General features: G+C 40.0%; 1 protein-coding gene across 6 annotated transcripts; it reads left to right on the top strand.

Moving 5' to 3' along the window:
* Nucleotides 1-838: 838 nt before the first annotated feature.
* ZNF143 (zinc finger protein 143) lies at nt 839-26659 on the top strand. 6 transcript variants are annotated; one of them, XM_082193595.1, is made up of 17 exons: nt 839-2753; nt 7156-7284; nt 9102-9220; nt 9490-9582; nt 10903-10986; nt 11204-11290; nt 11855-12051; nt 13400-13474; nt 15529-15648; nt 16743-16818; nt 17476-17601; nt 20337-20516; nt 22140-22367; nt 23656-23804; nt 24562-24723; nt 25278-25424; nt 25911-26659. In XM_082193595.1, the coding sequence occupies exons 3-17, from the start codon at nt 9109-9111 to the stop codon at nt 25992-25994; spliced, it is 1920 nt and encodes a 639-aa protein (XP_082049721.1). In that variant the 5' UTR covers nt 839-2753; nt 7156-7284; nt 9102-9108; the 3' UTR covers nt 25995-26659. The 6 variants fall into 6 exon arrangements, with proteins under 6 accessions (XP_082049721.1, XP_082049720.1, XP_082049725.1 ...); XM_082193594.1 differs by lacking the exon at nt 7156-7284; XM_082193599.1 differs by lacking the exon at nt 7156-7284 and having other exon boundaries at nt 840-2753; nt 11210-11290.

Genomic DNA, 26659 nt, shown 5'->3' with positions numbered 1-26659 from the left:
AAAAACAGTAAGTCTGATCTGATCCAGCAGGGCTGATGTTCATATGCTTAGGTCCTTCATGACAACCCTAGGCAGCTTTTTGGCATGGGGAGAAAAACTTGGGGAGCAAAATTCTGCTTTTTGACACAGGTGGATATAAAAAGGTGTTAATACTGTTAAAAGTATGTGTCTGAACTCATGCCTGTCCAGCACTCGTGTATTCATACATACACCATCAAAGAAGTTTGGGATCTTTTGCTGGAGTTATAACATGCCTCCATTTATGAATATGTTTTACCCTTAACCTTATGCCCACGAGAAGTTCTTACACCAAAGGAATAAAGAAAGCTTGTTTTATTATATGAAATAAGTGTTCTTAAGACAGAGGGATGCCAATGGAATGTGCCTTTGGGAGTAAAATCAAAAGGTTGGAGAGATACAGCACCTGCTGTAGAGGCCAATACAGGAGGTGTATTTTATTGCACTGGTACAGATGCACCATAGTATTTCTTCTCTCTGCACTTCTCCCAACTTTTTTTCACATGTGTGGACCCTTACAAGGTGTAGGGAACTAAATACATTTCCGGAATGCCTTCAGGATGTTTTTGTGGTAAGGCTGGTACTAGGGTCAAGGAAGGTTCATAATGGGGAATCTCATGTCATATTTAAGTTATGTCAACTTTCCTCTGCCATGATCTACAGTAATAAACTATAGAGTAAGTTCAAATTGACACACACACCTATTCATAATACATGCAAACTTCAGCTTAATTATTTGCTTATAACTCAGTACACGATAGTAATGCCAAAAGTTTTCTACGCCTTTATTTCATAAAATTTTATACTGCTTGTGAAAAATCTCAGTGGTTTACAAAAACAATAAAAGTACCAGTAAAACATTTAAAAATAAAAGATAAGCAATAAGCTAAAAACAAAACACCTCAACATCCTGTACTGCTGGCTAGGCTAATCAAAAATGCACTGAGAAAGCACAGTGGAGGTACCTGCCTGATTTCAATAAGCAAGGAGTTCCAAAGTGTGGGTGCAAACATTTTGGAGCTTTTTCATATTAAAAGACCTATGTGACAAACCCCATCCTCTTGGTTTCAACTGCCAAACATCATGTATGGGAAAACGAATGCTACAGCAGCAGTGCATGATGATGCTCTCAATATGCAGTAGTAGAAACTATAGAGCTGCTATGACCATTTTAAGATCACAGCCCACTGACTCAGCAACAATTAACCTGAACATCTTTGAACTGCCACAGGGCTCCTTGAAGTCTAGTTATTTCCACCCAGATGGTAAGGATGCATAGGGATTTATTATTTTTTTGTAATGTAAGTGGCACCATGATCCCACTTCACAAATATATGGATACTCTTTGGTTGTTCTGACACTTGTTTTACCAAATTTCTCTGCCTTGGTGTCCTTTCTTCATTAATGAAGGTGGCCTTTCACAAATGCATGCTTTGTGTCCAAAATAGCATGTGATGGCTCCTAAAGCAAGGTATAAAGTAGCTATGGCAGTTTCCTTTCTAATTTTATAGAATGTTTAATCTTGGTAGTATTGGCTGTAGGCACAATTGAAACATTCAGTTTTACAATCTAAAATTGGGGAATAAATTTTGCTGAGTGATTTTGGTCCAATCACTATTTTCCCCCAGCATAATCTACACCACAGGATTATTCTGAGGTAATACCAGGAGAGAGAACCATAGGATGCTGGATTGAGCGTTTTGTAAGAAGATGTGAGTTATAAATCTTTCCTGGAATGTCTGCTTGTGCAAGACAAAACTGCAATGGTGGAAAATTGCCCCCTCTGTGAACTGTGAAGGTGCGACAGCCGCTTAAAGAGATACCTCTTCCCTTCTAAAGTGACGCTTGGCCAGGAAAGGAGATGGATTTGGCGCGGGGGCAGCCTTATATTACAGGATTCCGATGCATCTTGCAAAGCAGGCCCCTGCTATGTTGTCTGTAACGTGGGAAGTCGTCCATGCTGTTAAAAGAGGTTTTATCTACATACGAAATGGCTCCAGCTAAATAGAACATCAATATGCATGATGTCGATTTACATGGTGGGAGGGGATTAAAGGACTTCTTAGGACCGTTCAATTCCCACCCCCGGTGGCCATAACACAGCCTTTCTCGGGGTGAAAAAGCAAAGACTAGCCTACCCCCCACGACTGCCATCCCCACCGAGTCCCGAGGGCGAAAGACGGCGTTGGCCGCTCTAAAAGCCGTAACACCCCCGTCTCTTCCTCACTCGCCTTCCCCGTGTTAGAATCTGCCTAACCGGGGGGGGGGTCCCTTGAAAACCACTACCGCCGGGGGAGGGGGGGACGGGACATTTTCGAAGGCCAGCCGATATCCTCTCTCCGAGCGCATCCTCCCGCTATGCTAACAAAAGGGGAAAATGGCGCCCGTCCTTCTTTCCCTCGCAGACACACTAGCGCCTCGTGCGACGTGATACAAAATGGCGCCTCCAGAGGCCCCAAACCCAGCATAGAGGAGAGTCAATGTGGCGCGGAGGCGGGCTTATCTGGCAACAGCCAATAGACAATGAAACCTGTAGGTCAGTGGCCCAATCGTGGCCGTGGGCGGTATTTTCTGCCGCAGCCTGTCCAATGGAGCCTTATACAAGTGCTGGTGGCGGGGCCCGCCCGCACGGCTCTGGGCGGCGCTGGAGTAGGCGGGCGGGCGCTGAGACGGCCGTTTCCTGTCCTGGTGCATGGTGGTCGGACGGAGGAATTGTTGGAAAATTTCTCGGCGAGGTTCGTATATAAATGTGTTTTTACCCAGTGTGCCTTATTCTAACCGCCGCCATCTCCGGCTGGGACGCTTCACTCTTGGGTTCGGCCTGCCTTAGTCCCCCTGCGGCGGCGTTGTATGCAGGGGAAAGTGAGGGGAAAGGGGGCAGCCCGCGTTCGTATCGCGGCTCACAATAATAATAAAAGCCGAGGCGTCGCCGCCGCCGCCCGCGCTTTCTCCCCCGCCTCCCTCTTCCTCCATATTCCCGCCTTCTAGGCCTCGGTGCTTCCCGCTCTTTTCTCCCGCGATGCTTTTGTCCCCGAGGAGGGAGAGAGTTCTCACATGAAACAATAAACTCGGGCCACGGGGGCGCTCAGGCCACTTTCGCGGGGGGGGGGCGCCTCCTTTTGGCGGCTGCGTCACTGGACCGGGCTCGTCTTCCCACAGCATCTGCGTAGCTGCGCGGGAGGCGCCTCGTGCGGCCCCTTCCTTGCCTCCTCCAGCATCAAGCAGATGTGGCTGCTGTCCCTATAAAGCCCTTCGTTCTGCGGGGGCCGATTCACACGCGCAGTGCAAACACGGGGGTGGTTGGAACCCGCTAGACTCATTCCCAAGGAAGCATGTTTAGGATAGCAGCCTTAATCGATCGCTTTTCAATCGGTTAGCGATCGGTTAAATAACACGTGAGTTTGGGTTGGGTAACAAGCAAATAAATGCAGATTTAAGGGTGGTAGGTTCCAAAGAAAGCAGAGTAGCTTATTTGTTTTATGCTATGCATGCGTGGATTATGACAGAGACCCTCTGGGAAGAGGCATTCCCTGCTATGGAAAGAAATGCCTCCTCTAAGGTGGTGCCTGTCTACTACAGGCCCGGGTTTTTTAAATCCTCATTCGGTTCTGTGGTTAAAATTCAGTTACAACAAGACTAAATGTTGAGGGCAGGCGGGATTTTCTTCCACACTGCACATTGTTTGGCCAGCATCCAAGAAAAATGTGCAACCTAGTCATGCACATGTTTGCTAGGAAGCAGGTCCCAAGTGAATGGGGTTTAGAGACTCACTTTCATGATTTCAATAGAAATTTTAAGTTTATGGAGGCATGTTGTGGCATAGGTATAACTTTAACAAATGTCACTTGAGAGACTTAAAGGACACCGTAATAGTATTTGAAACTTAACATACATGCTGTTTAGCAATAGCATAGCTATATAAAATAAACATTACTAATCTTCTGCATATATGCTGTGTTTGGGGAAAACTTCGCAGAAACTTTTATGATGTATTTTACAAGACCTTTTAACTTAAAATGCTCCTGAACACAGAATGCTGCATTTTTTAAGCATGCATACTTTCATTTATTTTCAATCAGATTGATTCCCAAAGCAGGATACAATTTGAAGTTCACAATGCTGGCAGGATAATAAAACATAAGAAGGATAAGAGAAGTTCAAGAGACAGCATAAGAACTAAAGGATGCTAATTACAAAGGATCAAGAACCAGCATAAGAACTTAGAAGAAAGTTCCCATATCTATTAGAGTGACCCAGTTTGCACTTACGGCAAAACCATTGTTTTGCAGTACATTGACAAGCCTTCATGAGCCCAAATACACAAACCCTCTACTCTCACCGAATTTAGTTTTACTTTCAAAGAATCTTGGGTTAGTGCTACATTCAAACCAGGGGTTCTGGTTTAAAATTGATTATTATCAATGGCTAGTTAACCCAACTCCATAACCAACGGTTTGTAGTCGGCTTATTTAGAAATTAGGACCACTGTTTCATACTGAATACTCGGCTGAGAATTTTTTAAAGCAAAACTTAATTTGATGTGTTCTGTCTACATGGGAACACATGAGCTCAAGGCCTAATGTGGCCTCCTCCACATTGTACTAAACCAGTGGTGGGGAACCTCCAGCCCATAGGCCTGATTAGACCTACCATGCGGCCAGATTTTGCTTGTGATAACACTTCGGGAGAACTACATCTACCTTGTGTCTGGTATAATATGATGGCAAGTGGGAAAATTTCAAGCCATGGCTGCAAAGGAGGAATTGAGAGCAATCTAGTATGCTCAGTTCTTCACTTGCAGCCAAAATGTGGTGCTGTTTCCACTAGGCACCTTTTTCTGTTGGCCTGCATGGTTACATAAAAAGGCACAAAATTAAAAGAACATCAAATTCAAGCTCTTTTTGCAAAGAGAGAATAGCAAGGCGTTGCCTTGCCCTAGATGGCAGACAGGAGGAGAGAGTGGATGAGCTGAGGCTCCAGTCTTCACGTATCTCTAAACTATAGAATGTTCTGGGCACAGCCTTACGAAGACTTGCTTTCATGGGTGAGTTTTCCTCCTTATGGCTTCAGATTTAAATTGTTCAAATGTGATCATAATACAAATTCAGATTTTTTGAGAGAATGATATGGCATATTTTACACCAATATTTCCAGTCCATTTAAAAAATGCTAGTGCATTTTCTAATAGTTGGCAGAGGAGAGGCATGCTGATATCCTCAAAAAGTATCACCGCAGCTGGGTGTAAGCCAAGGGTGGGCAACATACAACCATATACTCTTATGCACCACACGAGTTTTCTAAGCCTAAATTATGCTTTGAGAAGTCTGTATTTCACATAGATTAATTCCATAATAAGATTATTAGAGAAATATTTCACTTATATTTATACACTAGAATGGGAAATTAAATAGTTTACTATAATTAAAATAAGTAGGTTAAGTGCATTCTTGAATTATGGCGAAGCTTAAGTGGCACTCTTAACTGTTGAGCAACTTCTCTATAACTCTGTAAAGCACAACTTTCATGATACCAGTTCTTCAGAAGGGTACAAACCCTGCATGCGAAAACTGATGACAAGGCACCACAAAGTAAAAATTAAATTGTTTTACTACTTTGTCAAGAAGTTTGTTCATGCCACACAGTTTGTTTTCTCCCCAGCTATTCACAATTGGCATCTCCAGGAAAAACAAACAAACTCTGTTTTGAAGACATATCACTTCCAACAGTCATGGATATATACAAAACATACAAGGCAATCTGTTTATATGACCCCTTGCTTATTTACTTCTTCATTATATTTGTATACCATCCTTCATCTGTAGATCTCAGGGTGGTTCACACATATATTCATTAAATAGTCTCTGAACTTGCCTTTAGACTCTGAAGTTGTTTCTAAAACCGAATTTTCATTTATTCTTCATTTTCCTAATAATATTTATTAAAATGAGACTGATATGACAGATTGCTTGTATTAGTCTTGTTGAATAGAGGGATGCTCTGTCAACTATCAGTAAGTCAGCATCTGAATTGAAGCAGTTCTCTAATATACACAAATTTTTCCATTGTCCTGATAAAAGCGATATGTTCCTGAGCTCAAAAGTCAAACTGGATGTTATGGTAGCAGTTACATGTGTTGAAAAATGGAAGCACCCCAATTGTATAGAATGGGGAAGTTGGGAGGTTTCTGGTTTTATAGGCAAAGGGCATAATAATAATGAGCGCAGAACCCTTTCCTTGCCCACAGCTTCTCTTCAGCAGAGCCCCAGTAATGTACATTCAGCGTGCAGAAAGGTAAGCAGCATGCTGGGTTCAGTGCCCATCACCCACACCCTTTCTGGCTCTCAAAATCTTAAACAAATAAACCCCAATTTCTGCATCATTGGGCCAGATTCAACTACCACTATTCTCTAGTTTGTCTTTTGTGGAATGTGGGAAACGATTACAGAAATCTGCCACGAAGTTACAAGGTGACCTAAGGCAAGTCACTACGCTTAGCCTATTAACTTAGGAAAATGCTTTTGTCTTAAAAAGCAAACATGTAATTCTCAACCATGTTAAGAATAAAATACGTTTCTGTGCAAGGAGAACACCGACCTGTTCTGCTCATGCAGCTGGTCTTCACGTGCCTCTCCTTCAGCCCTCTGTGCCTTCAAATCTGCCAAGAAGGTTCAAGGACTCTGGAGGAGATTTTGGAGGCATGCATAGGCGAGGAGAAAAAAAGATAAGGGCATGCTGTTCTAGCAGAACTCCACTCCTGCTTCTGTGGATTCTGTCCCAAGCCTTCAAAATCATAGCAGGATTTTCTTTATTAAGGTACAGTGCCTCTGGATATCAGTTTCAAAAGTGAAATAATTGTCTGTTCCAAAGGGGAATAGCAATGTTTACTAATATTTGTTCTGTTAAGTCACCAAGGACATATTAGAGATAGCTGGCTTTATTATATTCTTTAAGAAATCTGAACCATACTTCAATGTCATATACAAATATTCACATTGGCACTCTGTTATTTGCATCATTATTATATTAGATTTCAAATAAGGTTAATTATTTTGTGATCTGATCACTCTAGCAAGGACACTGTATGGCGGCATTAAAGACTTCCTGGTACACTAGTAATACTACATTATATTATTTCAGGTTTCTAAGGTTAAAGCTGGCAATATACTGCACCACATACACATCAGAGAGCCAGGAGCAGCATGTTCTATCTCTGCAGAGACTGGGAAAGGAAAAATGCACTTCCTTTGCGCACTCATCCAAACAAAAGTAATTGAAGATGGGTAGCATAAATAAAGAAAAGCCTTCTCTCTCTCTCTCTCTCTCTCTCTCTCTATATATATATATATATATATATATATTTGTAGTTGTCTGTGGCTGCGTGAGGCTTTCTGGGCATGTTTAGCCTGGAGAAGAGGAGGTTAAGGGGTGATATGATAGCCATGTTCAAATATATAAAAGGATGTCATATAGAGGAGGGAGAAAGGTTGTTTTCTGCTGCTCCAGAGAAGCGGACACGGAGCAATGGATCCAAACTACAAGAAAGAAGATTCCACCTAAACATTAGGAAGAACTTCCTGACAGTGAGAGCTGTTCGACAGTGGAATTTGCTGCCAAGGAGTGTGGTGGAGTCTCCTCCTTTGGAGGTCTTTAAGCAGAGGCTTGACACCCATATGTCAGGAGTGCTCTGATGGTGTTTCCTGCTTGGCAGGGGGTTGGACTTGATGGCCCTTGTGGTCTCTTCCAACTCTATGATTCTATGATTCCTCTGCACAAGCACAGGCAAATGGGGGTGTCTGTCATTGCTTAGCTTTGTCACCTACCGGCCATGTGGAGATGGTGCATGTGGCTCCTTTGCTGCATGGTGTGATTTTTATTCCGCGGGGGGTGGGGGTGGAGATCAACAGGGCTTTGCTCAGCTATGTTGCTTGCTAGCCATGTTGACCTGGTGTGGATGCGCTTCTTTTGCCCCTTGAAGGGTTAAAAAAAAGATGGCAGAAGAAGGAACAATGAGAATAGCCATATTTGTTAAATGTGGCAAGTATGGGATTTGATAGAAGTATGTGTGGTTTCTGTATGTGAGAGAGGGGTAGATGTAGGTGTGGGGTGCAAGTGTGTGAGAGAGACAGAGGCATTTGTGCCCGGTTGCATATTTATGGTGAGTGCACATGAACGCTGTGTGTGCATGTGTTAGAGAAAGTGTGGTGTGTCCACCTTTCATATCTTTCCTGTTACTGGAGCATGCTGTTTTTAAACAACAGCCTCATTCTGTGGGGGTAAAAAAAAAATCAGAACGGGCAGAACATAGTTGACTTCCCTGGTAAGCGGGGGGAGAGCAGCAATGAGCATACTCTCTCTAATGTTTTACACTACACATGTCATACTCACAGCCATTTTGTGTCTGGCTTATATGACACATTGAAAATTTGAAATGTGCCCACTGGTGTAAAAAGGTTCCATACCTCTAGTTGCATCTGCAGCTGTCTTCCAAGTAGAGGAAGCACTTGAGTGGCTCAGAAAAGCGGGGATGGTAAGGGGGGGGGTTGTGTGTGTGTTTGAGAGAGAGAGAGGTGCAGCAGCAATGGCGGTAGGTGCCAAGGTGGTGGTGCTGGACACCCTGAAATGGCGGTAGCTTTGGAGCAGCGGAGGTGCTCCTTGAAGCTCCCAAAGTGTCCATTGCCATTGATTGTTACCATAATAGAAGACAGCACTGAATCTTAGACTGAGTTATACTGGCACAAAAAATTATCAAAATAGTTTTTAAAACACTTCTGTTAATTTGCTCATTACGCTCTGAACCTTCAAAACATTCTTTGAGTACTAGAAGTTAAAAACAACAACCAGGACTATACTTTTGTGAGTATTGTAACAACATCCTTACAATATAGCAAGGATTGTGGTTTGAAGTTTCTGCATGCTCTCCCTAACAGTATGCACTGTAATTATAAGAACTGGCAAAACGGTATGTTTTCCAATGAAAAATTCATCAGAAATATTACTTGGTGTGAGGAATACTATTAAAACAAATTCTGAGTGTCTTGAATCCATTGTTAATATTTTAAAATTTCTCTTTCTTTTCCCTTTAGGTAGACAATGTTATTAGCCCAGATAAATCGAGACTCTCAGGGAATGACAGAATTTTCAGGAGGGGGGATGGAGGCTCAGCATGTAACACTCTGTTTAACAGAGGCTGTAGCTGTGCAAGGTGAGTAATTGGATTAATATCCCAGTGGCAATCAGTGTGGCATTCAGGACAAGAAAATGGCTATCTTGATGAATTTATAAAGCATACTATGACATTTTGGGTTTTGAAATGCATCACATAAGATAATTGGAACCTATAGCAAATGCCTGAACCATTTTTCCTTGACCCTAAAATTTATTTTCCATAGTTTATGCATTAAACAGTCATTACATTGTGGACAAATATGTGTTATGAACATCAAGTAACGCTGAGAATTTTGTTGTTGTTAGATGGAGACAACTTGGACAACATGGAAGGAGTAAGCTTACAAGCAGTTACGCTCTCAGATGGGTCCACAGCCTACATTCAACATAATTCTAAAGGTATATTTCGAGTTTAAAATTGCTACAACCAACTAGCTGTTTAATCGAAAACCAAATAATATCATAGATGTTTGCCATTTCATACCAAGATCACCTTACAAAGTTGAATTGTGTTTCTATGTAAATATCAATACAGGCTTGAACAGAAGATCACACATTTTTTTGTCTAAAGGTGAAATCCAACTGGCACACTTGTTCTCATGGGAAGGGCTTTTTAATCCAGCAGACAGCTGTGCTAATGGGGGGGGGGGAGTTTTTGCCAATTCAGCCTTCCTCCTGCAGTCCCCCGTGCCATATTTCAAGCTGTTCTGGAGGTACCCCATCCCACTTGAATGGATATTCAGGGGAGCTACAGGAGAAAGGGGAATTGCCTCCCTTCTTTTTTCAGTTTTGTTATTGTTTATTAAATTTCTATACATGCACTGCCCTTCATCTGAAGATCATAGGGCAGTTTACAATATAAAAACACAAGGTGTCCACTAGTCAAAACTCCTTCCGGTGATCAGAGGGGCACAGCTGGATTCTACTCATTTTTTAATACAGAATACATTTAATACATTAGTTGTTAACACTGAAGACACAGCACCCTTGTAACTGTGCTCATGGTTGCAGACGACTCTTAATACCTGCTCCGTGTCTTAACAGGCATGAGAGAGAAAAGTCTCCATAAGCAAATATCTCTGGTCTCACTGTTTAATCATTTTAAATAAGTAGAAAACAAGTGCTTAATGTACATACCTTTAGAATGACTTGGGCTACACTTCTGTACACACCTACATGAAAGTCAGTTTCTTTGAACTTCATGGAATATACTTCTGAGTGGATGCATACAGTGTTGCATTGTAGGATACTGATCCTGTATTCAAGATTGTAAATGGACCTTATCACCCTGCTCCAAAACTCAAACTCGGAACCTGTTTCATTCCCTGAAACAAGGCACCAGTCATTATTATCTGGTGTGTTCAGGAAAAGCTTTTTATGGTGCAGGTGAGCCATACAAGGATCTTTTATAGTGCAAGAAATACTGGAATACTAGCACATACTGTGGGATGCTAAGGATCATGAGAGGGGTTTGCCGCAAGCAAGACCTAGAAATGATGCAGATGTGTAAAAATGTGCCATGGTATTTTAAGGGGCAGGTCTGTCCTGCTTGAATTGTATAAGATGCTACTTCAGCTGTGACCTTTGGAATGTGTTGATTGTTTTATATAAATTTGTTTGTTATAAAATGTAAATAAAAGAAAATTGCTTCTGCATGTGGCTCACTCTTTCTTGATTGAGGTTATAGTCACTTGAATTTTTAATGTGCATATATTCCAGATGGCAAATTAATGGACGGTCAGGTGATTCAGCTAGAAGATGGCTCAGCTGCCTACGTTCAACATGTTCCCATGTCTAAAAGTAGTAAGTATATTACAGTGAATACAAGTTTAAAGCTGTTGACTTAATGACAGAGTGCAATATAATAAATGATTTAATTGTAACTTTAAAATTAAAATATTGTTATTTTTTGAAGTTTACTCTTTTTAGCAAATTTATTTTCTAATGGTGATAAAATGTTAAAATTGGTCTTGCAAATCATAAATGCATTAAGTAATTGAAGTGAAATTTTATTTTCCTGATACAGGAGATAGTCTTCGTTTAGAAGATGGACAGGCAGTTCAGCTTGAGGATGGAACTACAGCTTTCATTCATCACACTACAAAAGGTAAAATGCATTTGGAATAGTCATTTCTATTATGCTTAATTTCCAACTCCACATTGTTGCCAACTAACAATAAACAAATAACTGAATCATTTTTTGTCGTTGTCTTAAACATTATATAGTAAATTGTCAGCTGCTTCAATATTCAAACCTTTTGTTCCATACAAGTGAAGGGAGTGAAGTGAAAGAAATACACACAAAAATGTGGTCTATATGTTCTTTATTGGTTGATTGGTTGGTTGGTCTAAATATATACTGCTGTATCATAGAAATATATCACAGCAGTTTACAATATAAAACCATGCAGTAAAATCATAAAAAATGAAAAGCAAGTTAAAAGCAAAAGAATTAAAAACAAGCATCAGTAGATAATTATGAGGAATATACTCTTAATTTGCTGCATAGGCCTGGTGGAACAGAAAAGGTTTCAGGTATTTAAAAGTTGGCGTACAAGGTGCCCATTGAATCACTGGTGGCAGGGTGTTCCACAGGACTGGGCTGATGACATTTCAACAGTTTATACACAATTTAATTACAATTTTCTCTTGTCTTTAAATAATTTCTCAGACAGTTATGACCAGAGTGCCCTGCAAGCTGTACAGCTAGAAGATGGTACCACTGCTTATATTCACCATACAGTGCAGGTTCCACAATCAGATACCATCTTAGCCATTCAGGCTGATGGCACAGTGGCAGGCCTTCATACGGGAGATGCTACTATTGATCCAGATACCATCTCTGCTTTGGAACAGTATGCAGCCAAGGTATATTTGAAGGACACCTAATTTTGTATGGTATTTGCTTTGTGAAATTTAATAGAACATATAATCAAACTAAATGTTTACTACACTGGATGGGATGAGAATCAGATTAATTCAAAGCAAAGCAAAAGGCAGGTTGGCTGTAATCAAAGAGTAGACAGTAGGAGAGATGATTAAAGGCAGAAGAAAGTATTACCATATTTTTCGCCCCATAGGACACACCGGCCCATAGGACGCACCTAGTTTTTTTTTGGGGGGGGGAATAAAGAAAAAAAAATATTATTTCCTCCCCCCCCCAGGTGCGGGGCTGGGGTGGGGGAAGCCCGAGCATCCCCAGCCCCCAGAACAGGCTGCTATCCGCAAGCCTTGGGAGAGCTGCGTGAAGCCGGAAGCCTGGGGCGTGCTGAGCTCAGCGCGCCCCAAGCTTCTGGGTGCAGGCAAGCTCTCCGCTAGCCGTGGGAGAGCTGTGCGAAGTTGCGCAGCTCTCCCACGGCTTGCGGATAGCTTCCTGAAGCCTGGAGAGCGAGAGGGGTCAGTGCGCACCGATCCCTCTCGCTCTTCAGGCTTCAGCAAAAGCCTGCATTCGCCCCATAGGACGCACACACATTTCTCCTTCGTTTTTGGAGGGGAAAAAGTGCATCCTATAGGGCGAAAAATACGGTAGATTCCTTTGAAGCTAGTGAGAGATGGAAGTTGATGACAGACCTTTATCTAGATGCTGAAGAAAAGTAACACAATCTGTTAAAAGTGAAGAAGGTATTTGAGTGAAAGTAATAAAATCTAATTTAGTGAATGTTGAGAAGTAGTGCAGCATGTGAGGCAAAGTGAAAAGTAGGAGGTACTGCATTTAGGAGGAAGTAATTCTAATCCTTGACCACTAGTGGGGATTTCCTGGCAATACCCAGAATTTTAAAAAAAACACAATATTTTTTGTCTTTTTAAAATTGATAGTGTAATTTGGGAGTTTGGACGCATCACACCAAAAATCAGGTGAAGTCATGCCAGAGTCACATTCTGGTCCGCCATCTTGTCAAAGCTTCAACAAGGCTACTATCCCTACCTCAGGAATCATCATGCCAAGTTTGGCAACAATATCTTGAGTGGTGGTGAAATTTGTGCCAAAAAATGGATGGAGTCACAGTTCAATCCACTGTCTTGATTTAAAATGGCCCCTGGCATCCAGACAGATGAAGGCCATGAGTTCCACCCTGGGAACCCTCGTGCCAAGTTTAGCAACAATATCTTGAGAGGAGGCCCAAGTGATGTCTCGGTTCACTATTTTAATTCAAAATGGTGCCCGGCACCCCATAGCTTTATTTCAAAATATATTTCTGCTTTTTCTTTATTTTAGGTGTCTATTGAAGGAAGTGACAATGTTAGTAGTACTGGGATGATAGGAGACAATGAACAAGATAAAAAAATGCAGGTATGTATCATGATATAATTGAACTGAATTGATGGGTGGAGTATAAATATTATTATTATTATTCATAAGCTGCCTTATTTCATTTTGAATGTTTCTGTTTCTGTATCTAAGAAATGCATTTTAGATTGGCTATGCTGTCAAGTATATTCCTCCCAGAGTCATCTGCCTCCTGAACTATCTTGCAGAGAATAAAATCCACCTAACTAGAGGGGTTTTAATCATTTGGATATTGAGAAGCATTGGTGGAAGGGAATTGGCATCAGGTTACGTTTTCCTGTTCCCTCTTCTTCTTGAAAAGCCTCTCCAGCATAGGGGGACCACAGTGAATGGGTTAATCTGCAATGTGTGGGGAAGCTGCTAACTGGATTGAGGCCCCTTCTGTGTGCAGGAGGGTTGCTCATAAAAAGGTGTCTCCATCCAGTTAGTTTATGAATAAGTTGGGCATATGCAAAATAAGATGGGCTTCCTTCACCTCTAACCTTCAACACCTTTTTTTTTACACTATAAATCTGCTATTGGGGTCCACTGAACCCCTTTAAAGTGCTAACTGGAAATAAAAAATATGATTAAATTTCAAAATGACTCCAGTTTAACATTAAAAATAATTTGCTTTGGTATCACATTCCAAAAGCTTTGTCTAACACAAAATCTATAGGGGTAGATTGGGCCCCACTAGTTTAACTTTTCACTTTTGTGCCTTTTGATATATTATCAACTTAATCTGCAATGCTGGGTTTAGTACAGCTTGAGCTGGCCTGCACAGAAGGTGGGGCAGGGTGGCTATTCTGCTGGGCTTTCAGCAGGCACAGTGGGGATCTCCACAATGGCTGAGCACCACCACCAATGGAGCCTTTCAGAGAGACAATTCTGCCTCATCCTAACCCTCTCTAGCACTGTGGCTTGGGGGTTACCATTACCCTGTTTGTGGAATTTACTTCCAAATAAATCAGCATAGGATTGTTCTGAAGAGGTATTTATTTGGAGAGAGAAGTTTCATTGCCAAAGTTATGTCAAAACTAAGTAGTGAGGAAACTAAATGAGTGTTAATTAATTAAAGTAGGTGAAAGTGTTTGAAGTATTATAAGTTATGAGTAATTACAATAATTACCTTGCTTATAACAGCAGTACCCTATACTTCCATTATTAGATGCACACCTGGATGTTCTCTTTCTCTCTCTGGAAATAATTCTGTTTCTATGAAAGAAAGGTACTGATATATTTGTAGTCAAGCAAACACACATTCTCTTGACAGTTAAAAACAAATCTAAATATAGAATGCAAGAATACGCAAGGTTTTTATTTATACCCCAATCTTCTGGCCATAGGCACCTGGTACCATTTCACAACAGAAGAAATACAAATCAGACAATCTCTTTTCAGATCAATTCTTACCTTGCCAGGGGATGATCTGCTGTATACAACAGATCCTGCCAGACCCTGATCAGGGCTGAAATGGGGTCTTTGGGTGGGGGTGTTGCTGTGTCAACTCCAGGGTGGTGCAACAGAGAAGCCTTGGCTACAGTTGTCAATACCGTTGTGTAATGCTTCTAAATACCAGTTGCTGGAAACCACAGGAGGGAAGAGGGCTCTTGAGCTCTGGAGCTGCTTCAGAGTTTCCTACGGGCATCTTGTGTGGCCACTGTGAAAACAGGAAGCTGGACTAGATGGGCAATTGGCCTCATCCAGTAGGCTTATCTGATGTTATGTTCTTATGTTAATCTTAGCCCTCACACTATCTCAACATTGCTTGAGAGAAGAATGTAGGTACATGAGTTAAATTGACAAAGGATTTATAGTATGGTTATAAGCAAATTTCCCTGAAGAGATATTCCATGTTACATGGTGATATGCCATGTTACAGATCTTTTAATATAATTCCTGGGATTTTTTTCAACATTTCAGGGAACTCATAGCAGTGCACCCCTATACAAAGCTAATTATTTTAGCATTTAGCAATTAAATCACATGGGAAACACAGATATCCACATTTCATAGAAAGTTTTATGTTTCAATATATGTCTGAAATGTTCATGATGTCATTTCTTTCATCTTAGATTGTCTTGCAAAGCCATAGTACAAGAGTGACAAGTAAATCACAGTCAAGTGGAGACAAGGCTTTTCGGTGCGACTATGATGGATGTGGAAAACTGTACACCACTGCTCATCATCTTAAGGTATTCACTGAAATAGTATCAAAGCTTGGTTTTGGCAATATAATGCTGGCCATAAAGTCATGCAATTGTATATCAGTTGGCCAGGTTGCAATCTGAATTTGTGTCCTTAATACCACTTATACCACTGACATGTTAAGTGGCACAGTTTTCATTGTTTTCTCCATTGGTGACCTTATTTGACAGATGATTCTGTAAAGCACAATAATTGTGTATTTGTATCTGTGTTTCTGACTGAGACTCTTTATGTCTCTAGCTTCTCTGGGTAATGGGGCTGTGGTCCAAACGGGATAATGTTGAATTGCTGATAGTTTTAAAGGAGTTGTGTGTTGTGATAGAGCTTCTGATTTTGTTTGCTCCTTCAGCTGGTAACTTGCAAACAAAATAATGTGAATATTTTAAACCTGGTGCCTCACAATGTATATTTAAGGCATAGAGCTTTTTTGCTAATTCTGTAGAGGAAGATGTTTTCTTGATTTGGGGGCAGAGGGAGCTATCTTTCCTTTTAGATATTTTGACTACAACATTGTTATGATTGTCCTTATTTTTAAAAACCACCAAGTGCCTTCCAAGCATTCTTACATACACAGTACTTCTGTGTTTTTCAGATAGCAACCAAGTTGCACAGGGGACATAGGTCTGACATAGCTAATTCCTGTTGTCAGGCATAACCAACTAGATTTCTGCTGTGGCCTCCCACCGCTTTGTACAAATAAGATTGAATATACGCTTTGCTCATGTCTCCTGAGCAGACTTCTACTCGGGGAAAGTCCCTCTGACTTTTGCTGATTCTTCCTTCCCTCTGCAGCCTCTCGTGTCACCTCCCACACTGTTGCGTAGGGTTGGGGCGCTCTGTGGAGCATTATGGGAGGTGGCGCTGGGGATTGCAAGGGGAAGGAGGGAACCGGCAAACAGTCACTTACCCACCATCCCCACCAACAGGATTCCTTTGCTGGATCAAAAGCTTTTGTGGTCTGATTATATGTCTGTAAGGACTCTTTGAGATGACTGCCTCATAAGGCCCCAGTTGTGGAGCAGTGAAAACTTATATTGAAAAATACATATCACAGCCTGAAATGATTGGCCCTTTTCAACAGGTACATGAAAGGTCACACACGGGAGACAGACCATATCAATGTGACCATCCAGGTTGTGGAAAAGCATTTGCAACAGGTAGGGTCATGGGATTCCTTCAAGCCCCCCCACCTTTAATTTTTTTAAATGATAAGTTGTGACTAGGTTTCTTATAGATTGACTGATGACTTGTTGCATGAATGAAAAGAATACTAGCAGAAATTGCACATGTCTATTTAAGAAGACATAACTGCTTATTTTGGGGACTTTTAGATATAAAATTGGTTTTGTGATTGGGTAAATATATGTGTCATGAAGACTAGGTTAAGCATTTAACTTTTTAAATAGTTTATCATTCAAAAGGAGGAGGAGGTATTTCAATGATACAGGTCTTCATAGAGGAAAACAACATAAAAAGAGATTTTGAGGTTTTCTAGATATAAAGCCATTTGACTTTAAGGGGATGATTAACCACTAATTAATACTACAGTAAAATTTATATTCTGAAGCAGTTTGCCTTCAGGTGTTTCAGTTTGGTTCATTGTTTTTAAGAGCTGCCAGTGTTTCAGGTCTCAAGAGCCGGACTTATGACGGTCTTCCATTTTGCTAGTGTGAAATAAATAGATATAAAACATGGAGATCAATGGAAAATAAAGTCTGTGTAGAACTAAAGATGTTTAAAATTTGAGACAAGATGGTTATGATCATCCAGATAGTCTTAGATTTTAAAACATTATTTATACTGTATTTTTCAAGGTTATGGATTAAAAAGCCATGTCCGAACCCACACCGGAGAGAAGCCATATCGGTGTTCAGAAGAAAACTGTACTAAGTCCTTCAAGACTTCAGGAGACCTACAGAAGCACATCAGAACACACACAGGTACATGGCATATTTATTGTAGCCATTGTCTATTATTCTGATAATAACAGTTCATGTATAGAAAATGGAGGGTTTTTATGGAATCTAACTGATTGATCACAGTTTGACTTCTGCAGTCATGGTAAGCATGCTCTCTGTTGAGCTCTTAACTGGTCTAACAATCTATTTTGAAGCCTTCAATATTTTGAAATTGCAACTCCTTTACTCTTTACACAAAATATTGAGCAAAAATACTGATATCTCTGTAGCTGTTCTGACACTAGCAAAATGTGCTCTGTATAGATAGTTTTGGTTAAAAATCTAGCTGCTGCATTTTACAGCAACTGAACTTTGTCTCATAAGTAACTATAAAAACGTAATGTGTGAAATGGCATGTATTCTTGAATCTAAAACTTTACTCTATTTTGCTAACCCTAGAACAAAGTTACTCATACAATCTCTGCTGAGCGGTGCATGAGATTGCAGAGGTCCTTGCACTTAACCAGGGTTTGTGTACCTTTGGAATGAGGCATGCTAGAGACTGTAGTATCTTTAAGTTTATTTACACATATTTATACCTGAGCTTTGATGGAGGGAGTGCAGAACATTACATCCCAAGAGTGTCTCTTGTTGCAAGCTTTAGTCCAGAGCAGAAGCCAGTCTTTGCATATACAGTGGTACCTCAGGTTACAGACGCTTCAGGTTACAGACTCCACTAACCCAGAAATAGTACCTCAGGTTAAGAACTTTGCTTCAGGATGAGAACAGAAATTGTGCGGCGGCAGCGGGAGGCCCCATTAGCTAAAGTGGTACCTCAGGTTAAGAACAGTTTCAAGTTAAGAACAAACCTCCGGAACGAATTAAGTTCTTAACCCGGGGTACCACTGTAACCTCTCTCAACCAGCCCTGCATGTAGTTCTGCCCCCTCCCTTCTTCCCCCAAGCTTTGTGTAAAAGGGGGCATTTTTTTCCTGTGGTGACGTCATGTCCCCAGGCAACCTCCCCTCCCATCTGCTCTACAGATGTTGTAATGCAACTCCCATCATTCCTGACGGTTGGCCATGCTGACTGGGACTGATGGTGGGAGTTTGAGCCCAACAACATTTGGAGAGTCCTAGGTTCCCCACCTCTACTCTAAAGTAACCATAACCCAGCTACTTGCTTTCTGAAAAAAGTGATAAATATCAACGGCAGGATTTATAAACCGGTTGTGTGACATTCTTCTGGACGTTCCATTCCTTATGTTTAAAACTGGAAAGGGTGTTGCTGGGCGGATCTAAGTCTGTTTCCCTTGTTTTCTGCCTGTAATTTGATACACAGCATTAAGTAAGGATTACAGAAGCTATAGCAACATAACACTATAGCATGTACACTTAAAATCTCATACATCTGTTTGGCAGAAAACTGACAAAACATACTAAGGAGTGATGTGCAGAGGGTGTCCCCCCCCTCACCAAAAAGCTAATAGTTACCTTTCTGAATAGTTACCCTTGAAGGTCTTTTAGCTTTCAGTGTTGTATAATAGTGATGGGGTATTAGATAAATATCTCAGTAATACATTGAATTATAAAAATTGTGCTTTCACCCATCCCTCTTAGGCTTCTCTCTGTGGCATGAAAGTATACAGAGATTCGACAGTTCTTAGCAAAAGCACATGAGAAAATACAGCACATCAGCATGAGGGTACGCCAGCAATATAACATTCATTGAAGGGTTTTTAATATTGATCAGTATAGCCATATTTAAGATAGTTGTGTGTAAGTTAAACAGTAGGGAACAGATGCATTTTTATTTTTAGAATTACTTCATAGGTGATTTTGATACTAGACATTTGAACATGTCTAGTGGTGTACTTACAGGTGAATAACTAAAATTTTACTTCATAAATTCCAGCCACAATCCAGAGAACCCTAAAGCTAGCAAAATGGGTCTTTTTGACTTTTTCTTTCTCAAGCAGCAGCTCTTCATACTCTGTGACAAATCACTTTTGAAGCCTTGGGGATATTCAGACATTGTGGTGTGTGACAGAAGGAGGGGCGGGAATCGATTATTTGTCGGGGGGTGCACAGTCCCATAAACTCCCTGAATTAGCACTCTGGATTGTGGTTTGTATCTGAAGAATGTAGTTTCCAAATAACTAGCAAACTGAAAGGCAGAAATGCCAGCGTTTGTTAAAGAGCTCACTGCGTTGCATAATATATACAAAATGTTTTGCTTTGAGGGTATCCCAACTGCCCTTTTTAAAATGTTTTGTTGAGTACCAAAATTACCTTTTGATTGTTTTTATGAATTATATATTATGCATACACAATCTGAATAATGATGTTGATGGGTTGTTGCAAATACACTCAGCAGCTTCTAGGGGGTTCCTACCCTTTGCGTGTCGAATGAGAGTAATGATGCAGAAGCAAACAGTAGCACACCCTGAAGTTCCTCCCCTGTCGCTTCAACTCTTTATGGTTCTGACCCTGCATACTTAAGCTTCCCCAAGTTTAAAAAGTATGTTTTGGTATAAATATAGTTACAAATCAGGCATTAGAAACAGATATTTACCTAAATCTCCGCCAAAACGTATAGCTCATAATAAAAATAGACAAAAGAAGATAAGATTGGAGGTGCTGCTTAGTAACAAACTTACTATGAATTTTTTAACATATAACTTAGTACCAATTTTTTACATATAACTGAAGTGAGGGAGTCGTAAGATGCTTTAAAGTAAGTGTACTGATTAGCCTATTTCTATTTTTGTTTTCCTAGGTGAAAGACCTTTCAAGTGCCCCTTTGAAGGATGCGGTAGGTCGTTCACAACATCGAACATAAGAAAGGTTCACATCAGGACACATACAGGGGAAAGACCCTATTATTGTACAGAGCCAGGATGTGGAAGAGCATTTGCTAGTGCAACTAATTACAAGAATCATGTGAGAATACATACAGGTATCTGAAAGATAGAATTTTACTTATAATAATTTTAGATGTGACAAAGACTTCCAGTTATAGTTTTGAAAATGTATCTATTTATTCTGTGTGGGACCTCTTCTGTTTTGTTCAAACTATACTGTGCTGCTTTTGATTGGAATATTTTAGATTGTATAAATTGTTTTTAATTGTATGAATATATTGTAACGCATCCTGGAACATTATAGTGAAGGACAGGTGAAAATTTTTATAAACAATAGAATTCACATAGGTTGAAATCACATGTAATGTTAAGCACACAGTTTCAAAGGTGTCTTTAGCACTGGCCACTTTGTTTCTTGAGAAAACTCAGCCACACAGGTGGGAATGGGGCTTTCATCCTTTGCTCCCCCTACTGGTTTCCCAACAAAAATATTCAAAGTTGCTGTTTCCTCCAAAGGTACTGTTTATGCCTTGCCCCAGTCCAGGTCATGACATAGTTTGGCATCTTGGATTAGACATAGGGCAGTCCTGAACCAGGTCCCAAACTGAATTCAGGAGAGGGGCTTGTATAGCCCTGAGTTTAATTAGTTTTAAAAATACAAAAAACCCTGTATAAACATGTGTTTGGCATAAGGAGATAGGGGGAGAAGGACAGACCAGAGTCTCTGCCTTTGTCTCCTTTTCATCACCAACCACGTTTAAAACCCTGGTGAAACATGCAGTCACCCAACCACCACCACCCCTTTTGATAGCTGTCTAAACTAACTTGGGACAAACCCTTGATTGGCCTGATTCAGTTTGGGGTCTGGGATTTGTCCAGAGCTGGCACACTGTTTACTGAAAAATAACCCTCCTCCCACATGTCAATGGAGAGGGAGGGAGACCAAACATACTTTTTAAATTGTATGATTAACATAATATGTAGTTTGGTCCCATCTCTTGTTATGATGAGCCCACAATTATTCTTCTAATTCCATAGCTCAAGTACATTCTTTTACATATTTGGCATTCAATAATGTTTATATTTCTCAAACATTGTGAGTGGGGGTGGCAGTAAAGACAGAGGTTATTTTGTGTGTGTGTTCTTTTCAGTTAAAGGAACAATAACATTTTAAATTGTGCACACATCCCATATAACAGACTTGCAGATCTAATAAACAGAACAGTGTTTGGCAATTAGATGCATTGTCATGTGCTAAGGATATTTTGTAACAGAGAAAGCATCTCTGATAATGAATAGTCCAGCTGCCTGATTGTATAGAAGGGGCGAGGCTGTAAGAAAGCTGGTTCCGGCTCCCATTGGCTGAGTTACTGTGATCTAAGGGGTGCTGTTTGCCATTGGCTGTCCTTTTCTGATCCTGTAGTGTGGTAAGGCAAACAGAAGGTTAGGAAAGAAGAGACAGAGTAGCCGGAGTGTAGGAAAGCAAGGTTAGATGGTGATGATAATGATGATAATAATTTTATTATTTATACCCCGCCCATCTGGCTGGGTTTTCCCAGCCACTCTGGGCAGTTTCCAACAGAATATTAAAATACAATAGTCTATTAAACACTAAAAGCTTCCCTAAACAGGGCTGCCTTCAGATGTCTTCTAAAAGTCTGGTAGTTGTTTTTCTCTTATTCTGTTTTCCTTACTACTTTTGTCATCTTTCTGTCTAGGGGAGAAGCCGTATGTATGTACAGTCCCTGGCTGTGATAAACGTTTTACAGAGTATTCCAGTTTATATAAACATCATGTCGTACATACACATTCCAAACCATATAACTGTAATCACTGTGGGAAAACGTACAAGCAGATTTCCACGCTTGCGATGCACAAGCGGACAGCACACAATGACACAGAGCCAATAGAGGAGGAGCAAGAAGCATTTTTTGAGCCACCTCCAGGTATGTGACTATATCTCATATTAGCAACCTAAACTGTTACACCTTTCAAAGACTTCTTACATCTTAACCAGAGGAGGAACTAAAGCACTGAAACTAAGGAATTTTTTTTAAAAAAAACCACTTTACTTGTACTTAGCAGCAAGGGTTTGTTTGTTTGTTTGTTTGTTTGTTTGTTGGGTGAGGTATGAAGTGGTAGACAATTTAGTACTTCCAAAGCAGTGCCTGCTTCCACCAAACTGGTTTTAGATCATATTGTGTTTCTTTTTGTCCTTGTGATGCAGATTCTTTGACCTGTGTGGCCTTCTATTTTGAATGCCCCATGTTTCAAATCCGGTAATGGGTGTGTGGCTATTCTGCTGTGCCTCGTTACACTAGCCATTAATGCAATATACTAAACTGACGGTTACATGGCACTGTCCACCACAACCCCAAGATCTCTTTTAGGAAAAGTTACTGCCAGTTCAGCCCCATCAATATTCTTGTTGTCTTGATGTTTGTTACTTTGTTAGCAACATAAATTGTCACTTAGTTGCTGATTCATCCAGTTTTGAGAGAGTTTTTGGAGTTCTTAAATCTGCTTGGGTTTTCACCACCTGGAATAATTTTGGTCTTGATTAATCTAAAAGCTTAACCATTTCACTACTCAACCCTCACTCCAGGTAATTTATTAATACATGAAATAACGTTGGTCCCAATATAGATCTTGGGTAGAGCCTACCTCTTGCTTCCCACCATAGTTAAAGCTGCCCTTTTTTCTCCATTATGAGCCACCCCTGCTTGCTGTCTGGCTTCTTAAATGGTTTTGTCTGTAAGGTTTGTCTTCAAGCTCATTGGACTGGTGGAAGGGACTTTCATTTCTCTGGCTCCTTGCCCCATTGCTGATACAATACAATTTAAGCCCTTTTAAGTAAACTCTGGGATTCCTAATTACTACATACAAAAAAGGAGATTAGGATGAAAGTTTATATTTAGCTGGGGTTAAACATTTCTTTAGATACTACACTGTTTCATCACTTGTTACACAATGGAGTCTCTCTTTTTCCTTGGAAGGAAAGTGTGTTAGTTAATGAATAATTCTTTGAATGGACCATTGATGATCATTGTATCCTAGTTCTGGCAGGCAAAGATTAATATTTAACTAAAGCTAAATCACAGTCTTTCTTTTAGATTATAACCTATGCAAACATGATATGAATGCAAATCACAAAGGATAGCTGGCATAATTCTTCATTTCATTTTTACTGTAGATTGCATATGAACTAAGCCCATCTTTTTTTTAATTAAACAGGTCAAGGTGAAGATGTTCTCAAAGGATCTCAGATAACTTATGTAACAGGTGTAGAAGGAGAGGATGTCGTTTCTGCACAGGTTGCTACAGTGACTCAAACAGGACTGGGTCAGCAAGTGGCCCTTATTTCCCAAGATGGAACTCAGCATGTGAGTATTTTAGCATATTAATGCTATCCCTACAAAATGGCTTTCAAAAGTGGAGATCTTTCCATTTAGTCACCCCATTTGATTATGCTTACAAATATTAAAATACCTACATAAAACTCAATTGGTATTATGTTGGTTCTATTTTAAAGCGTCAGGCATACAACTAATTCTGATGTAGTAATACCGTAAGCACTAATTACTGACATTGTCTGGCAGAAAGCTAGAGTGAGAATCTCTAGTAGTTTACAAGTTGCAGAAATAAATTTTGTTCCTACCTATTGACTTCTACTATTAGGACAGGCTCCAATCAAACACATAGGACTGAAGAAAAGGGGAGAAAACTATTGTTTTTGATGCAGCAGAAAATGCGCCAAGAATCTAGTTTCCATTTTCCCTCTTCTTTAACCTTTGGACAGTTTATGAATGGGCAGAAGATGTTAAGATTTATTTTAATTTTGTAATTAACATCTGACACGTTGAGCAAACAAATAAACATGGGACCATTGTAATAGATAAAACGTAGTATGGTCATTGAACAATATGATGTAGAGAGTTTAAAGTTACTATGGAAGCTTGAATTTTTATTTTTTTTAATGCTTTAACTTCTACTTAGCTTGTTTAAACTTGGTGGTGTTTATCTTCAATGCTACCTGGACAGGTTAACATCTTGCTTGCTAAAAATGCACAATACTGTATGATTAAGGTCTGTAACTCAAATATTCTTTCCATTTAATTCAACAATTATGTTTTATTTAAGGTTAACATATCTCAGGCTGACATGCAGGCCATTGGAAATACTATCACTATGGTAACACAAGATGGCACCACAATCACAGTCCCTGCCCATGATGCAGTTATTTCTTCTGCGGGAACACATTCCGTTGCAATGGTCACAGCAGAGGGCACTGAAGGGCAGCAGGTAATATTGCTACTAAATATATGTAAGGATGTATTTGTATATATGGAAATTCTACTAAGTATTAAGTACTCAGTGAAATGCTACTTAGCATTACATGGACAAACTTGAATGAACCCAAGCAAATAAGCATGCTCAGCCTCATTATAAGCCAACTTCATTAAACTAGCCAAAGTTCATTTTAAACCAGGATCTTTGGTTTGAACATAACACTAAGCCCGGATTGTATTAGTGAAACAAAACTCAGCAGAAGTCCTCCTCCATGCCCTTAAGGTAGTGGGGTGGAGCCCAAGGCTTAACTGGAGCTTGTTCAGTTTGTCCATGTATGATTAAATCATGCCACAGATACAGGGGTTTTTAAACAATTGTCAGATAAGCCTGATCTACTACTACTTTTTTTTTATTAAAGATTTTCTTGTTTTACAGAAGTAAGTGTAATGCCCGATCTACTTCTTAAAGAATATTAAGAATGAGAGGCACTTTGCAAGAGAGCATTTAAAGGAGTAATCGTTTTTTATATTCCAATGTTTAGCAAATTTTGTATTTTTATTTCAAAGGTTGCCATTGTGGCTCAAGATTTAGCAGCATTCCATAGTGCTTCACCAGAAATTGGACATCAGCAACATGGGCATCATTTAGTAACTGCAGATTCTAGACCTGTTACATTGCTGGCAACATCCAATGGAACACAAATTGCAGTGCAGGTAAGTATGGAATAAACTTCAGATAGTTATTTTTAATACAGATTTATTTATTTTGTCCCTATGCTTTACAATCTATGGCAGAGACGGGGAACCTTTTTTGCATCATCCAGATCCTTATCAGGATTGGCCTTCCCAGCCAAATTTAACTGGTAGGTGGGGCTGCCTGCCTGTCAGTCACCTGATGTCACCATGAAATCATTGTGATGTCAGGTGAATTAGCACTTTGCAATCCCAGAATCAGGACTTCAAAGCACCACACTAAAGGGGGGGGGATCTGTTTTAGCCTGGGGTTTCATTGCAACCCCACCCTGTTTTTCAGGGAGAGATTTACATTGAATCCTGATGAGCTGATGAACAGAGGTTAAAACCTGCTCAATTTAGCTGCATGCACTACAGAAAACTAGCTCACACAGTATAGTATTTTTTTTTAATGTTTTTAATTTGCAGCAGAAAATGTATTTCAGTACAACATTTTGTTTATTTCAGCTTGGAGAGCAGCAATCTTTGGAAGAAGCCATTAGAATAGCTTCCAGAATACAACAAGGTGAAACACCAGGAATGGATGATTAACTCCTAATATGGCTAAAGGAACAATAGACTTATTTACATTTTATTTTCAATCAACAAAGGTCCACGCCAGCTGAAATCTATAAAAAGTTTGACATATTCTTGCTTACTAATACTCTGCACACACCTTACGCAAGAGTGAAGAACATTTCATGTGTATAATGTCTCTGTACATGAACCTTGGGAATATATGATGTCCACCTCTTAGACTTTTTCTCTGCCCAGGACAACAGAATTAGGATTTTATGTTAATTTTTCTTGCTTATTCTTACATCAGATTTCAAACCAGATTACAGGGAAGCAGCAGCTACTATAGAAATACTGGGATGAGTTTTGAAGTCACTCAAAAACAATGAAGGCATTGCTGAAGATTTCATGAGTTTAAACTGTAACAACAGTAATCATTTCAAAAATCATTTGGAAGCGGAACAATTTTAAATGTTTCTCACATACAGAAGAGTTCTGAATTTTGAGACCTTTGTAAATAATACATTTTGAAGTGTGTTTCATACACAATCTGAAGATTCATCTTCTTTAGCTTTCCCATCCCAACTCACAGATTGTAAATAAAGACTGTTCATGCTGGAAGTGCTAATTATAATACATTTGGATTGGATTATGTACAAAGAGAAGCTTTGTTGTTCAATATTAAAGGGATGTAAATATAA

The sequence above is a fragment of the Podarcis vaucheri genome (genome assembly GCF_965113315.1).
Source record: "Podarcis vaucheri genome assembly, chromosome: 1".
Taxonomy (NCBI): Eukaryota; Metazoa; Chordata; class Lepidosauria; order Squamata; family Lacertidae; genus Podarcis; species Podarcis vaucheri.
Note: the sequence above shows the minus strand (reverse complement) of the source record. Positions and strands in the feature narration are given on the sequence as shown.

Bases quoted from the DNA above. Each gene is read 5' to 3' on its own strand.
- ZNF143 (XM_082193594.1), top strand. From the start codon at position 9,109: ATGTTATTAGCCCAGATAAATCGAGACTCTCAGGGAATGACAGAATTT. The intron at 17,602-20,336 runs GTACATGGCATA...TTGTTTTCCTAG, and splicing joins GCACATCAGAACACACACAG to GTGAAAGACCTTTCAAGTGC. The intron at 23,805-24,561 runs GTGAGTATTTTA...GTTTTATTTAAG, and splicing joins CCCAAGATGGAACTCAGCAT to GTTAACATATCTCAGGCTGA.